At 40.5% G+C, this 16,180-nt stretch overlaps 2 protein-coding genes across 2 annotated transcripts; one reads left to right on the top strand and one right to left on the bottom strand.

Annotated features, from left to right (window-relative positions):
- Positions 1-796: 796 nt before the first annotated feature.
- Positions 797-8,097, top strand: LOC112874912 (vacuolar-sorting receptor 3-like). The gene is made up of 12 exons (XM_025938499.1): positions 797-1,211; positions 2,263-2,955; positions 3,199-3,287; positions 3,447-3,516; positions 3,589-3,672; positions 3,763-3,839; positions 3,928-4,009; positions 4,865-4,947; positions 5,026-5,092; positions 5,677-5,805; positions 5,886-5,995; positions 7,524-8,097. The coding sequence occupies exons 1-12, from the start codon at positions 899-901 to the stop codon at positions 7,623-7,625; spliced, it is 1,899 nt and encodes a 632-aa protein (XP_025794284.1). The 5' UTR covers positions 797-898; the 3' UTR covers positions 7,626-8,097.
- Positions 8,098-8,961: 864 nt separating this feature from the next.
- Positions 8,962-15,755, bottom strand: LOC112878020 (zinc finger protein-like 1 homolog). The gene is made up of 9 exons (XM_025942405.1): positions 15,597-15,755; positions 15,099-15,179; positions 14,085-14,202; positions 13,893-13,987; positions 13,716-13,787; positions 12,472-12,801; positions 12,277-12,385; positions 10,812-10,983; positions 8,962-9,373 (listed from the first exon to the last, which is right to left on the bottom strand). Exons 1-9 carry the CDS (start codon positions 15,618-15,620, stop codon positions 9,286-9,288), a joined length of 1,089 nt encoding a protein of 362 aa, XP_025798190.1. The 5' UTR covers positions 15,621-15,755; the 3' UTR covers positions 8,962-9,285.
- Between the last annotated feature and the right edge of the window lie 425 nt (positions 15,756-16,180).

Here is a 16,180-nt window from a genome sequence, read left to right as displayed (position 1 = left end):
TTTGACTAGACCGTCGGTGAAGACCGTCCGAACGCCTCCCCGCCGGAGGCGTGGTTTGCGGTGATGTACAGGAGCTCGCGGGTGGTGCTAAAATTGGAGCTATCTAATATCAATTCTGAATTCTAAGGTTGAATATCTACATTCAAACACAGCCTTAATAAAAAGCAAAGCCAGGAATGGTTTTAACCGCACTGATTCTAGTTTTTTCGAAATTTTAGGTGACCAAACCATTGGTATCCGATTGAAACTGTGCGGCGTACCAAGCGTACCGATGACGTCACTCTCCCATTCCGTTGGTCTCGAGCACCGCCCTTCCTGCACCTGTTCCACAGGTCCAACCACCCCCACACACGCCTGGCGAACCGGGTCTACTGGGTACCACGCGTATGGACGCAGGCGTAACACACCCCACGGAACTGAACCAAACAAATTGGGAAAACGAATTAAATCCGCCAAATTACCAAGCGACCACGCGCACGTCGCAGTGACTCGCGAGTCCACGCCACGAACCAGGACCGCCAAATTGCCCGCTCACTGACCATCTGGGCCACCAGCAAAGCGCCCCACATGTCAGCTCCCCAGCGGGATACACCGTTTCTTGTCCATGAACTCCCTTACACCCGGTGCACACGGCTTTCACGTCCTGACTGAGAGCCTGGTGCTCCTGTCAGTGAGACGTGTCACGAAGGTCTAGCCCACGGTGCACGCACGCAGCATTCACACCACTCGCGCTGCTCCACCACGCGAGCCACGACTGAGCGGTGAGCGCTAGTACGAGAGAAAGGGTTAGCAGTGGGCATTAAAGAGAAGGAAAAAGAACAAAAAAACTGCTTCCGCTTCGATTCCGTTGAGCCTCGCTTCCGATCTAAACCCTCGCCGCCGCCGGAGGTCGCACGCGATGGGCGCGCTAGGGTTTCGGCGGCCCCAGCCTCTGCCGCTGCTGCTGCTGGCGCTGCTCGCCGCGGCGACGGCGGTGGAGGCGCGCTTCGTGGTGGAGAAGAACAGCCTGATGGTCACGTCGCCGACGTCGCTGCGGGGACGACGCGACAGCGCCATCGGCAACTTTGGCATCCCGCAGTACGGCGGGAGCATGGCGGGCGCCGTCGTCTACCCCAAGGACAACGCTAACGCCTGCGACGATTTCGACGGCAAGCACCCCTTCCGCGCCAAGCCCGGCGCGATGCCAACCTTCCTCCTCGTCGACCGCGGGGGTGAGCGCCCCGATCCCTCGATTTGTCTGTCCTCGCGCGGTGCGCTCTGTTGTGTAGTCGTGCTTTGAGATATGGAGCGGGGGAGATTGCGACGTAGCTGCAGATTAATTGGTTAATTTGCCGGTAACGTGGTATAAAAGGAGTTTAGCATGTTCTAGTATTCTATCTGGCAAGGAAGTGAGCACGCTATAAATAGTAGCACCGAATTCGGTTTTCATTATCTCCATTTTGTTATTAAGCAAGTAAATCGGTGGATCCATGCACTGGCTGTTGAGTATGGGCTGCTGTAGCTACAACGCCTAAATTAGTGGTTTGGGCTGATTATGTCAGTTTGTATGGAGGTTTATGTTGCTACTTAATAAACTGAATGATGATTGATGCATAGTCTAAGCATGAGTAAAGAGCGCTGCAATCCATGTTGGCATGTTGCTGAATTGGCCTTTGTATGCTACGATTGTTGTTTTACAATGCCAACTAAACTGAATGGATTATGCATTAGCTGTTTCTTCGATCCTTTTTATTAACTTACTAAATAGCCACATGGGTTTGCTCCCCTCCCTCTCTTAATTTTTAGATCGTGGTAGGTTTGGATGACTGCTTAGTGATATACTCATATGATGCTCTTTTCAGATATTGTGCTGATCATGATGATCTCTTCTCCTTTATAATTCAATATATGTGCTGGCTAACTTTGATAGCTGAAATGATATTTTTTTGGCCATAAAGTCCACACCCTACCTCATTGTGGTGCTAACTTCTGTCTTCTTCCAAAAAAAAAAAAAATCATTCTGCACAAAATTGTAAACTTTTAAGTAACTGTCTTACTGTCATAAAGTTATACATCTTCTGCCCTACCACAGATTATATGTGAACTCGGTTGGTTGCGCAGATTGTGTGTTGACTGAGTTCTTCTTTTGAGATCTTGATTCCTGTGGTCAACCAATTATCATGTACAGCATAAATTGCACCACCTTCAGTTCAGCTTCGTTGTTACTATTTTATTTCCTCAAGCATCATGATAACCTACTTGTCCTCCATATATGTTTTCCAGATTGCCTATTTGCGAAAAAGGTTTGGAATGCACAAAATGCTGGTGCCTCTGCAGTACTTGTAGTTGATGACAAGGATGAACCGTTGATAACAATGGATTTACCTCGGGAAGATGATGAGGCTGCAAAGTATATACAGAATATAACCATTCCATCTGCACTAATAGATAAAAAATTTGGTGAGCAGCTGAAGAAGGCTGTTAAAGATGGGGAAATGGTTAATGTGAATCTTGATTGGAGGGAGGCTGTTCCACATCCAGATGATCGTGTTGAGTATGAATTATGGACGAACAGCAATGACGAATGTGGACCTAAATGTGATATGCTGATGAATTTTCTGAAGGAATTTAAAGGAGCTGCTCAACTACTTGAGAAAGGCGGCTATAGCCAGTTCACACCCCATTATATTACTTGGTACTGCCCTCAAGCATTTGTGATCAGTAAACAATGCAAGTCCCAATGCATAAACCATGGGAGATACTGCGCACCTGATCCAGAACAAGATTTTAGCACAGGCTATGAAGGAAAGGATGTGGTGGTAGAGAACCTCAGACAGTTATGCGTGTATAAAGTTGCAAATGAACATAAGAAACCATGGGTCTGGTGGGATTATGTCACTGATTTTCACATAAGGTGCCCAATGAAGGAGAAGAAATACAACAAAAGATGTGCTGAAATTGTCATCAAATCACTAGGTTGGCTCTCTGTTTTTTCCCTTACTGAAGAATCCACGTTATATATTTACTTTTTAAACTTGGTTGTAAGTTTTTAACATGCTTGGATCACCTGCTAGTCTCTATTTACTACACACTTAAATTAGTGTACTAATGAACACAGTTCATAGCATGACATATCACCCAACATGCAACTTGTAGATGTAATGGTGCTACTACTTCAGCATACATATAATTGCATTAATGTTTTTACACTTGAAACAGGTCTGGATGTGAAGAAGGTTGATAAGTGCATGGGAGACCCAAATGCTGATTCTGACCACCCATTGCTTAAAATGGAGCAAGATGCTCAGGTTAAATGACTTAGTATTGCATAGTTTGTTGTGAAGTTTTATTTGTAAAATAAAGTAACATAGAGTTTTTGTTTTGTGAACAGTCACTGCAGACTATTTTCATTGAACATTTAACATATCAATTATATATGGGTTGATTTGTGCTGTTATGTTCCGTAGATTGGGAAAGGTTCAAGAGGAGATGTTACTATATTGCCTACTCTTGTTGTGAACAACCGGCAATATCGAGGTATAAATTCCACAGGAACTATTACAAACTTACATTCACTCTGTATGATTTTAACCTTGAAAAGGAATACAGGGAAGCTTGAGAGGAAAGCTGTCCTCAAAGCTATTTGTGCTGGTTTTGAGGAAACTACTGAACCAAATGTTTGCCTGAGTGATGGTAAGAACAAATAAATTATTCAACACAAAATCTACACTGAGCAGGTCTTATTATGTACAAGCTACTGATTCTCGAGCTGTTTCAAAACAGATATAGAAACTAATGAGTGTCTGAACGACAATGGGGGTTGCTGGCAAGACAAGGCTGCTAATGTAACAGCCTGCAGGGTATGTGTGGATAACTAGAAGATATTCATTGACTTTGCTGTCTGAATAGTTCTTCAATTCTCTCACTTTGGTGTCAATTCATATCCAGGACACCTTCCGTGGCAGAGTGTGTGAATGCCCCACGTTCAATGGTGTACAGTTCAAAGGCGATGGCTACAGCAATTGTGAACGTAATATCTTCTGTTCTCATTGCTCACCTCCTAACTTTGACTTGTTTAACAATATAACCTCGGTATCAGCTATATTAACAGCTTGCATATAGGAATTGGCATTTTGAAAGAAAAAGCTTACAGTGTAAATTGTGTTAGCTTTGAACACCCAAGAAATGTGGAGGATTTGTTTTCTTTGAGATGGTAAACCGTCATCAAATAGGACATCTAAATCTGCTAAACACTACTGAGAAGATGTTCCTTTCACCGTGTTATGTACCATATAACATAATGGCATAAATACCATATTAGGGATGCTAGATGTCAGCAACTTGAAGAAAAGTGTGGGCAAGTAAAGCAAAAACATTAGACTTGGAGAGAATTATCTCATGCATAAGTTGTTCCATTTAAATAGAGAGCACCTCCTAAAAATTCGAAGAGGAGTGAAGGAGGCAGAAAAGTATTGGACTTGGAAGTGTCTGTTCCACTTACTAGCTTTGTTTTCTTTACTGTATCCAGATAGTCCAGACAAATCTGCATGGTTAAGTCCACGCTCAAGAGGTGATGCATATAAACAGGTCAAATGGGATCAGTAACAGTGTAACACCGATAATAAAACTTACAATTGCACTATGGATTAGGTTCACAAAAATATTTGTTTTGTACTAATGTTCTATTGAGCAGTGACAGTTTTTATCATTGTAATTCTGGAATTGAATTGTGTTTTTAGTATTATGAACTTGCACAGCTTGTATGCAGTTGCCTTCTTTTGATTTTGGAATATGCATCCCTTTTACCGCACTCTGAAACATGCACAGGTTTGTTAGACAATTAATGTAAGGAGAATTGTATAATGATTATCTATGTTTCTTGCAGCTGCTGGACCAGGAAAATGCTTGATAAACCATGGAGGGTGTTGGCATGAAACTCGCAATGGAAAAACATTCTCTGCTTGTCAGGTAGGTCTAGAACTTATTAATGAATATTGATCTGTTGTTGCTTTAATAAAAGTTTTCTTTAAAAAAAATTCTTTCCAGGAATCTGGAGATGGGAAATGCCGGTGTCCAGCTGGTTTCCGAGGGGACGGTGTTAAAAAATGTGAAGGTGCTGTGCCTACTACTATAAGTTGCCTCTGCATCAACTTTTTCATCCCTTTTTATGGTTCTAATGATAGTTATTTCGGTGATCTTAAAAGTCCTTTCATTATTGTGCTAGTGACATTATAGAATTTCTGTGATCTCACAGTTATCTGCTTTTGTAAATGTATGCATAAAACTAGGAAGTATGCATTAGTAGATATATGCTTAATAAGTATTTGACTTGTTTTGTTTCAAATCTGCAACATCAGACTTGTTATCTTTCAAAACATTTTCTGCAATATCGTGTACTTGTTTCATCATGGAATGACGAGTCCATGCCTTCTTTTTTCTTGACACGATTCTCCTATTAATTGTAAATCCATCCATTTAATTAGCACTAGCAACAAGCTATCTTTAGGGCGGTAGGGGCATTGGGTGCAATATTTTAGCTTGAGAAAGCAAAGCACGAAATATCTGCACCCTAAATCAACTTGCTACTCATCCATTTTCGATTGCTGGCAGTATTTATTTGTTAATGAAGTATATTTGGTGCAGTGCAAAATATACAATATGCCTTAAACCATATTTTCTTTTAATTCACCTTTGCAGGCATTGATGAGTGCAAGGAGCGAAAAGCTTGTCAGTGTCCTGAATGCAACTGCAGAGATACATGGGGTGGCTATGACTGTACTTGCAGTGGTGACCTTTTATACATCAAAGAGCATGACACATGCATAAGTAATTTCCAACTCAATTGGTATTTTTTTTACTGATATTTACTGTATCAATTAACTATTTTATGGATGGCTGATCTGTAGGCAAGACAGCAGTTCAGGCTAAAGCAGCATGGGCTGCAGTATGGAGTATCTTGATAGTAATCGTTGTTGTCGCAGCGGGAAGTTACATTGTATACAAATACAGACTAAGGGTAAGCTACAACATGCACAGCCATGCTTTCGTTCTTACAGTTTCATTGTGACCTTGTTTAATGATGAATAGTTTTACTATATTTGAGCCTGTTCCTGACATAGGAGTAGCTCTATTTCATTAATTAGATTCCATTTCCTAAATGTGCACCCTTTTAGGTTGATTTACTGTCCCTTTTATATTGAGTAGATGCTTAGATTTGTGCTATCATGTGTAGACATATCCAACTAGTCAAATTTTCATGCAAAACTATTACATCCATAATCAATTTGGTCTATAAATCTGTGCTATTTTACCATCAGTTAGGATCTGACCAATGTTAAATCTAAAACACAATGATCGAAGTAAAACCTTATACATGGCCGCAAAATAGATGTCTCTTGTTGGTACTGTTTGTGATTCACTTCCTTGTACTAGGTCCGCAGAAATTTTAGTCAGTTTTACTTTACCACGAAGAGATTCGAGATAGGGTCGGGGTGGCACCTATCGAGGAGAAGTTGATTCAACATCGGTTGAGATGGTTTGGACATGTACAACAGAGGCCTCCCGAGGCGCCGGTGCGTAGTGGAGTTTTAAAGCGGGGCGATAATGTAAAGAGAGGTAGAGGTAGACCTAGACTAACTTGGGACGAGACGGTTAAGAGAGACCTTAAGGAGTGGAATATCGCTAAGGAATTAGTTATGGATAGGAGCGCTTGGAGATTAGCAATTAATGTACCTGAACCGTGACCTTTGTTACTTTTTGTTTAACCCCTAACTCTTCCTTTGGCTTGTGCACTTTTTGTGTTTCTTATTCTTGTTTTCTGTGGGTTTCATCTCTAGCCTACCCCAACTTGCTTGGGACAAAAGGCTAAGTTGTTGTTGTACTTTACCACGTGTCCACCTTCAAATTTAGTCACTTTTGCTTTACCATGTGTCCATGTAACATGTGCCACTCTTGCTTGTTATACATGCATAGTTGTATGTGGCTGTGACAAGCCACTCCTTGGAATTACTGTCTAGAAAGCTCAGTTGCAATTTCAGCATCTTCTGTGTTACACCAAATACATTTTACCTTTTCCCAATCTAATGCTGCTTGCTAAACCTGGAAAGCTGAGAGCTAATGGAGTTCTTTTTGAGTTTACGAAATTCTTCTGCTAACAAGGCAGAAATGCTGTACCATTACTTAAATCATATATCTTGATTTTGTACCTGGTTACATGCTGCATGTTTCAATACTATGGGCGGTATTACTTTATCACACATTAACCAGAGGATCTTATTTAAGGTACATATGAAATGTGACAGCTTTGTGTGCTGATTTTGTCCTTTTTAGTTTCCAACTAAATGGTCGTGAGTACAGTAACTTGTGCCAGTATGTTAAAGTATATTGTTTTCTGTTGAATTGTAGTTCGTATATGATAAAATATTTTACCACGGATGGATTCATGGTATTCTAAAGTTACTCCAACTTCCTGTTTGTTTTTTCTCTCTAGTTTTTACTCACTAGTATCAACTGATTAATTGAATTCCATTTGTTTGTTCTTTCAGTCATACATGGACTCTGAGATTAGAGCTATCATGGCACAATATATGCCACTGGACAATCAAGGAGAGGTTCCAAATCATACACACGAAGAAGATCGTTCATAAAATATCTGCTTTACATGCACACACCGTTACAATGTAGGCCCATATGACCAAAGTGACAGCAAGGTGGAAATGCGATGTTTGAGCAGTGACGACGTATACAAACTGATCTTGCAGGTGATAATGGTTTGACTTGGAGCGGATGTTGATATTATTCGCCTGCTAATTTATTGAGAGCAGTTTCATCTTGTATATCATTGAAAGCTCCATTTGTGCGAGTGTACATCAGTAGGTTTTTGTTGTGCAGTCCAATATTCATAGATTTTTAGCCTATGAATGTGTGTTTTCTTGTTGCTGATCCATGTAATAGTAGCTTTCGAGTTTCCACTCAATGGCGCACGGGAAGACTCTTTGGACAACCATGTTTATTGGATATAACATTAGATGAGTCCTCTTGTAACACTGGGATTAAATAATGGCCATCGATATCCTGTGAATAGGGGAAACTTTCCGGTTTGCAAGAAGTTTCTTGGAATCCTTACTTTTTTTTTTGCCAAAAATTTGTTTGATTCCTTGTGTCATTTATATGATTAAGAATGGGATTGGGTCAAGTTCGAACGATTGGATAGCTGACACTATAAGTTCCATGGTATAATTTCGCCAAAAAGAAATGCACGGTATAGTCGGTTAGTGGATCAGTTGTTCTGCAATTTCATGCAGCCTGTCGTGAAATGGTGCAAGGCATCGTTGTACTGCTGCTTTTGGAGATCAATTTGCTTCTCACTGCACACATGTTGCTTCAGGGCTGTTCTTCGCACGAGTTCAGTTTGGCTGTTGCTTTAGGGCGGCGGCTGCAGAGAGATCCCACCCCGCTTGCACTACGATGGCTCCAACGCTTGCATAGGAATTTTTTCTTTTAGAAAAAGGAAGGCCCGGCTTGCTTAGGAAATGGAGAGAATAAACATTATTTACTGACCACCTATCTCATGGGTATTTCATTGGGGAAGTGGACGATTTCAAGTACGACTAGATAGTACTCACACTTTAAGGACACTTTTCGCACTTTTGGATTGACGAATTGGGGCGTAAGCAAAATGCAGGAAACTTAGGATTAGCGTATCGACGTCAGCTGGTAACTTTTTTTTTTTTAAACAAGCTGGTAAGTTTTTAAGATAGAAGGCGGAGTCTCAAAATTTCAAACACAAGATTCTGACAACATTCATGAAAAAACACTACAAATTTTCATAACATAGGGTACGATGTTGGTTATCTCCTACAAATTTAACCCTAAATACAACTTCTACAAAAAAGAAAAGAAATTAAAATGAAGAATAGTATGGAGTAAATTAGCCCAGTTTAAGATGTTAAATGTTAAGACTTTTGCACGAGAGGGGTCAAGTGGACAAACTGAGTAGTTTTGGTCCCTGAATAGATAAATATTTCCCGTTCCCATCAAATAACAAAGGGTAGATGGCATATTTTCTATGATTTCTCCTCAGAGGCAGATAATACAATATTGTATGGCATTATAGTTACATAAATATGAGCACGAATCATAATATAGCAGCAGTCAACTATAACTCTTATATGTAACTAACAACTACCCACCTCAAACCACCAAAAAGGCCCACAGAAAGGGGCAAAGAAGAAAAAACAGGAGGGTAAAACCCGTCAAATCAGCAGCAGAGCAGTACAAGATTGCAAGGTCGAAAATATCAGAGTGCTACTGAATCTCATCCTCAACGAAGTTTTCAGAAAGACTGCGCTGGGACAACCGGTAATAGAGAATTCCCATCGTTGCTATACATGCCCTGCAACAACAGTGTTTTGTACATTAGCCCAAATTCTTTCTCTAAGCAAGAGTAAGATATTATCGCCTTGAAAACCAGACATGGAAAGATAAGAGAAATGTGAGACTATGAAATATTAATCAGTGGTCTGCATAGCAGGCTAAATTCTCTCTAGATTTTTAAAATAGGGGCGTGCTTGCATGAGGGGGTTATCTATAAATGTTTAGATTTTGGTTAATGTTCGAAACAAATGACAACAAAATCCTAATAATTTGGATCGAAAGCCCCTAATGGAAACAGGCCATAAAGAAATATTTCTCTTTAACCCATACAACAGATGAGAAAAATATGAGCAGGATAATAAATTTACAAGGTTGCTAATAAAGATAAATAAAAGGTACTGTGATCCAGTAACAGAGTGTATTAGCTTTATAAGGTTAACAAGTAAAAAAAAGCTATTTTCAGTTTATTTGTTTAATTGCAAATATCAATTGAGACTTATAGTACAAGGCTACCATAATCAATGAAGAAGATAAAACTATCAGGATTTGTTTGTACTCATAATGTCAAGTACTATCCATTAAAAATTTTATATACTCTGCATATTACAGTAGAAGTTCAACACTTGAAGATAATGATGAAAACACTGCTAATTCTAGGTACTTCAACAAATCCATCACCAAGTGATGCTGAATGCCAGTTCTGAATTACTGAAGAATAACTGGTGAGAACCAACAGGCTAGAATAGTTTAATGATAAATTGGCGATTTTGCTATTCTTGATAACTGGAATCCAGATTGGACCAGAGTTTTAACAGTAGTTACTAGTGATTTCGATAGGAAGAAGATGCATAGTGGTTTGATGCCTGCTCTAACTAGTGATTTCGATAGGAAGAAGATGCATAGTGGTTTGATGCCTGCTCTAATGCACATCATTTTCGATCAGTGAATGTTCTCCCTCGCCCTCTCTCTCATGATCATACACAAGTGTGAAATGTGGTACAAACATTGGGGAAGAATATAAGCTTGTTTGTTTACAGCAGCAGTGCCAAACTTTGCCACCCTCAAGTTAGGCATGTTTTCCTTTTTTTCTGGCAGCTATTTACATGTCTCACAATTGTGGCATGCCAATTCCTTGCAACCTGTCACATATGTCAGACTTTCAAAAATTGCCACTATCGATTTGAGATATACTAAGTACCACTCAGCAGCCTAGGTCGCTTGCACACCCAAGGCCATCACCAAATGTAATATGTTACAGGGTAATTCAATTCTTGTCCTATTTTACTGGTAAGAAGGAAGTCCCATTCCTTAGAGCACACACTAAAAAAAAAAGTTCTTGTCCTACATTACAGCTAATCAGGATAAGCGCCCATTCTTTAGATGGAGGTTAAGGGAGGGTGGGAGAATATATAAGAGAAAAAAAAGAGAGACTAATTAAAGCATGCCGGAAGACTTACAATATAGCCATTGCAAGTAAAATCTTCGTGGGATCCATTCTTGATGATCTCTGCCGGGGGCGACCCTCTAGGCCATCACTCTCCTTTTTTGAAGGTGCTGTGACTGGTAGTGTTGGCAGTGCACTAGACCAGAAAGGCAGCAGCATCCTTAGAAATCTATGACGAAATGTACCTGTACAAGGGATAAAACTATAAGCATCAAATGGTACCAGGTTAGATTTGAGGTAGCTTACGACCTCAAGATGACTAGGAAAAAACAATATTAATCGGCTATCGCAGCATCAATCTTGTCATAAATCAAGCTTGAGTAAGATGCAGAGTTTACAAACAGGTGTAGGTTATACATTTGCTTATTACGGGACTAAGAATAAAGTAAAGCTCAAGCATGAATTGAATCTAAATTCCAAATTCAGTGTATTTCAACCATACAACAGTACTTCACATAATCAATTATACATATCTCCCAGGCAAAAATTTTAAGTTCATCTAACACACTTCATTGCTAGAGTTTTTTGACGATGCTGCTCAGAGCTAAGGTGTTGCAGCTGCTAGTGGTCGTGAATATGTAAGTATTAGATCCGCTGTGGCCCAACATAGTTGACCATCCAACAATCCTGAGATTAATTCAAGAATTCCAAAAGGATGCAAAGAATTTTCCCAAGCCAATTATTCTTGCATATTTTAGGACCAAAGACAAAGATAGTGGTTGGTACATAAATCACATTCCATTTTTTCATCAGAATAAATCATATCTCGGCCAAGATCTAGCTCAGCTAAGGCCATATACGCTCAAAACATGGCAATGCCATACATGCAGTAACATAGCCAATAAAAAAATGATCATGTTTGCAGCACACTGCACATATGAAACCACTGTTCGCCTGCATGGCTGTTTAGCCCGTGTACACGCTACAGTGACTAGCAATGTCCGTTTATTCAGCCGTTTACCCCGTTTAATGACCGTTTAACCCATTTAAATGGCCGTTTAGTCCGAATAAACACCTAAACAGTAGGTGGCCGACTGTTTAGCGTTTACCGTTTAGGCTAACACTGCATGAAACACATTAGTTCGAGCACGGTCTGGAAACTTGTCCCTACTGGGGCTTAAAAAATGTAAGGTCTAGTCAGTTAAGTCAAAAGATGCTTAGAGCAGGAAGATGCCATATGTTACAAGCCATTAAAAATAGCTATCCTTAGAACTCAGGAATTTGACAGGAACATTTTAATGCCAGCAGAATCTGGTAAAACTTCAACGTACCAAATAGAGACTGAAAGTATCATCATACTTATTTGTGCAAGGTAACTAGCAATATGATAGTGCATGGTAACAAACTTGTAGAATAGCAGCATTCCCACTAATTTATTTCAGGTCACCCATTTACAAAATCATAGCATAACACAAGGAATCATAAGCACAAATAAAGATGAAAGAATGAACAAATCATCCTGCCTATAGCATGCTTACCCCTTTTGGTATACTTTTTGCGATTTCCATCTTCATCATCAGCATAATAAGAAATCTCTGAATTTTGTCTATCAACGATGGTAGCACCTTTTCTTGTCATGGCACCAGGCTACAAAATGAAGAAATAGGATTGCTGTTCTGTGAATAAGCAAAGCTCAAAAGAAAACAGACATATAGGGATATCGCAAGGCTTACCCCATGTGGGCTCGGACTTCTGATGAAGTTGGACTCCTGTTCTGGGAATTGTGTTATCACTGGACTAGGACCCTCTATTTCAACAATTTCTGGTTCAACATGGATAGGTGTCCCAGATTCTACACTAGCAGAAGAGTACATTCCAGAATGCAATGTTGATGGCAAAGACACATCTTGAGCTGAGCTAATTATGTTTGCACCATTCGATTCTCTATCACCAGAACTGGATAAACGTTTAAGAGGATCTGATGCAAAAGCAGGAGGGGTCCGAGTATCAGCTTTAGATATTGTCACAAAATGATTTCCAAATACATTCTTCTCCAATCCAGTCTGCAACATATTAGAAAAGTGCAAGTTTTATCACAACCTAATGTCTCGACAGAAAATATCTTGCAGTAAACATACCCTAAAGTCCAAATGTACTTGAGCAATTAAAACAAACTTGTTGTATATACAGAAATCTTAAAGTCATTAAAGGATTATAAAATTAATAGTCAATATCAATTACAAAATCATGAAGGTTAATTTCAGATCTGCACTTTAAATTCCATGATACAATGCATTTCATAAATTTCATAATTCATAAGAACCAAATGAAGAAAACCAGAAATTGAACAGCACCAGCGGTTACAGAAAGTCTTAAAAGTCGTTAAAGGATTATAAAATTAATAGTCAATATCAATTACAAAATCATGAAGGTTAATTTCAGATCTGCACTTTAAATTCCATGATATAATGCATTTTCATAAATTTCATAATTCATAAGAACCAAATGAAGAAAATAGGAAATTGGACAGCACCAGCGGTTGGAATGATTAAAGAAAACGAAATAAGATACGTATGAAATAGATCCCTGATAAATACAGAAAAAATGAGCTATTCATCAATACTAGTATTTAGCCAACGCAGGTCGAGAAAACCCCCGAACCCCTGCGCCACCCATACACAGCGGCACCGTGCGAGACGACCATCGACCTGGGCCAGGCCTTAGACCTGTGCTTTGGTGTGGGACAGACGAGGTGATTTTTTTTAACCCTAGCCTGAAATTCGCTGAGGAGTGCTACTAGAGCCACCTAACCAATCCAGCTAGAGGCCCGTTCAGCCAATGCAGAATATTGCACCGAAGAAAAATTTATTAGCAGATATCTTAACACCCGAATAAAATGGGCTTAAATGTTATGACAAACTTATAAAGAGAAAATCAGTGGTTTTGACTAGCACGAAATAGGTTTGAAGGATCTAACCTGGACTATTGCTTCTTTCAGTTTTGCGTGAAGGTGAGAACCTGTATCTTTAATGCTTGATGGTGGCCATATCTGTTAGGAAAGTTATAGTTAAAGATCAAAGGATTGTGAGATCCTCAGAGTTGCAGCCGATTTACACATGCATTTGCAAGGAGAGGGAGATTGAGTTCAACATACAGGCGTGGAACATGAGGGGCAGACATATCCAGCTGGTGCTGTTTGGGTTGGAAAACTTTGGATATGTGATATCAAGCATTTTGTGTGCATCAAATCTATAAGTAAGTCAAGAAACGAACACCCAGTTACATCAAAGAAATAAGGCATCATGAAATGAATCAGTTTAAGCATTCTATTGAGAAAAGCACATACGTAAGCATCCCAATCGTGTGGTTTCTTCATTTGCAGCTTCCAGAACTGAATTGCAAGATGAACAGTGTTGTGGCCAGTCATAATCCGGATTAACAACCCATTCAGCATAGTTTTTTACCTACAGAATAAGGACAGATGTTAATTTCTAAAGTAACGCAACACTGAATTGCTAAGATGCTAATTTGCAGCTAACATGTAAGTAGCACTGTAACATAAAATTCTGAACTTTCCACTCATTGAAAATAAATAGAGCTGAAAGGATTTGTGATTGTATGATGCACCCATCTGATGTTGCAATCTAATACTGCAAACCAAATGAAACCTGGATCAAAATTAATTGCAAGCACAACGTAAATCTTCTTACTTACTTATGAGGCAATACATACAAAAACTGAGGAGTATGCCAGTAGCATCCTATTCTTAGTTTTGGCTTCCAAATTTTAAAAATACATTACACATAGTCTAGTTCATTACACCACATGGGAAAATCAGCATTCTACCAATGAGTAACAGCAGGTATAGGACAGTCTCGATACAAAAAAAAATGAAAGCTTTGTAGGTTTTAGGACTCTCGAAATAAAAACCTGAGACATAAGCGCAGTTATTAGAATGCGCTCAACGCATTAAAGAAAAAGCTGATGCTCTAGCAGAGGCAATAGTGAATTGAAAACCTTGCTCAACCAACTCATTATCATGGAACCCACATCCATCCATCTCTTATAAAACTGTAAACAATTAATAGCTTATCATGGAACCCACATCCATCCATTTCTTATAAAACTGTAAACAATTAATAGCTTATCTCTTGTTCATTGAAAGTCTCAATGGAAACCAAAACAACGTACAATAAGGCCAATGGCACAGACATAATTGTGAATGACTACATCCAGGAACAGCATGTAAAGAACTGGTAATCTTGTGATAACAGAACACTAACTCAGTTTGGAGCCTAGATGCTCCTTGTTTGTGCGCATGCAACCAGGACCGTAAAAGAAGGCAGGGAAGCTCACTCACCACGCACAGCTGATGCTCCGGGAAGCATATGCACTCGCCACAGACAGGGACCCGGTGGACGAAGCAGTAAACCCTCGTCGCCTGAAACAGCAGAGCAAGACCACATCCGCATCAGCTCCAAACTCCACCGCAAGCAGTCAAAGCACTGACAGCATCAACCAAACCCACTCCAAATAAATCAGAGAACACAGCCAGCACGTCGGCTACAAGAACACACGGAGGATGTTCGATGAAATGCCTAAGCGTGGAACCCAGCATTCATTCCAAGGGATGAGCATGAAAACCCCCAACGCCCGCCGTGAACTCATACAGCCCCCAAAATCCGCGCCTTTCGCGCCACTTGGTCGGATCCGGACCACGCCGGCGCCGGGACCGCCCGCCCCGCACCCCAGATCCCAAATCCGCCGTGTGCTGCCGGTGGAGCAATACAAGACGACGCGAGAAACCGCGGGGTTTCGGGGCGGGGATCGCCAGATCGGCAGAGAGGGAGGGAGTTACCTTGCGGCATTTGCACACGACCATCGCCGGGGGACTTCGGAGGCCGCGCTCGAGGGGTGGATCAGGCGTGGCGGGGCGCGCCAGGGAGGGGCAGGGGGAGCGCGAGGAGCAGATCTCGCGGAGGCTGGAACGGTGACAGCATTGTGTCCCTCTCGCTCTACCTTGTCTCCGTGTTTGGTTCGGGATGGACGGTGTGCGGCTGGAGGCGGTCCGATGGCAATCGTACGGCTGAGGTCGTGTAGCTCACGTAAGTTTGCTGCCAGCGTCTCAACGAAGGCAAAACAGAAACTCTTTCAAAATGATAAACATTGGATCTTATAAACATCAAATTTGATCGTTACAAGTAATGGTAATATATTTCAATTACTCTAAGCCGATTGGAAAAAAGCGGACTAAGATTTTTAACATCAGTCCAGGTGGTAACTCTTTAACAAAGCTATCTCCTAATTTATTATTTTCTTATAGAGTTCAATCCCTAAAGGTTAAGCCACCTATTTTCACCCAATCACTCGGATGATAGTTGTAGATGAGGTGCTTAGGTATGATATTAGTACTATAAACATGTTTCTTGTCCTTATCTTCAC

This window comes from Panicum hallii, chromosome 9 (assembly GCF_002211085.1).
Source record: "Panicum hallii strain FIL2 chromosome 9, PHallii_v3.1, whole genome shotgun sequence".
Lineage (NCBI taxonomy): Eukaryota > Viridiplantae > Streptophyta > Magnoliopsida > Poales > Poaceae > Panicum > Panicum hallii.
This window is presented reverse-complemented; position numbering and strand designations above follow the sequence as displayed.

What these genes read in the sequence shown, in the direction of transcription:
- LOC112878020 (XM_025942405.1), bottom strand. Translation starts at nt 15,620, where the DNA reads ATGGTCGTGTGCAAATGCCGCAAG. An exon ending in TGAAAGAAGCAATAGTCCAG is followed by an intron (nt 12,802 to 13,715) that starts GTTAGATCCTTC and finishes AATATGTTGCAG; the next exon opens with ACTGGATTGGAGAAGAATGT. An exon ending in TTACTTGCAATGGCTATATT is followed by an intron (nt 9,374 to 10,811) that starts GTAAGTCTTCCG and finishes CTGTTGTTGCAG; the next exon opens with GGCATGTATAGCAACGATGG.
- LOC112874912 (XM_025938499.1), top strand. Translation starts at nt 899, where the DNA reads ATGGGCGCGCTAGGGTTTCGGCGGCCCCAGCCTCTGCCGCTGCTGCTG. An exon ending in AAATGGAGCAAGATGCTCAG is followed by an intron (nt 3,288 to 3,446) that starts GTTAAATGACTT and finishes TATGTTCCGTAG; the next exon opens with ATTGGGAAAGGTTCAAGAGG. An exon ending in AAACATTCTCTGCTTGTCAG is followed by an intron (nt 4,948 to 5,025) that starts GTAGGTCTAGAA and finishes AATTCTTTCCAG; the next exon opens with GAATCTGGAGATGGGAAATG.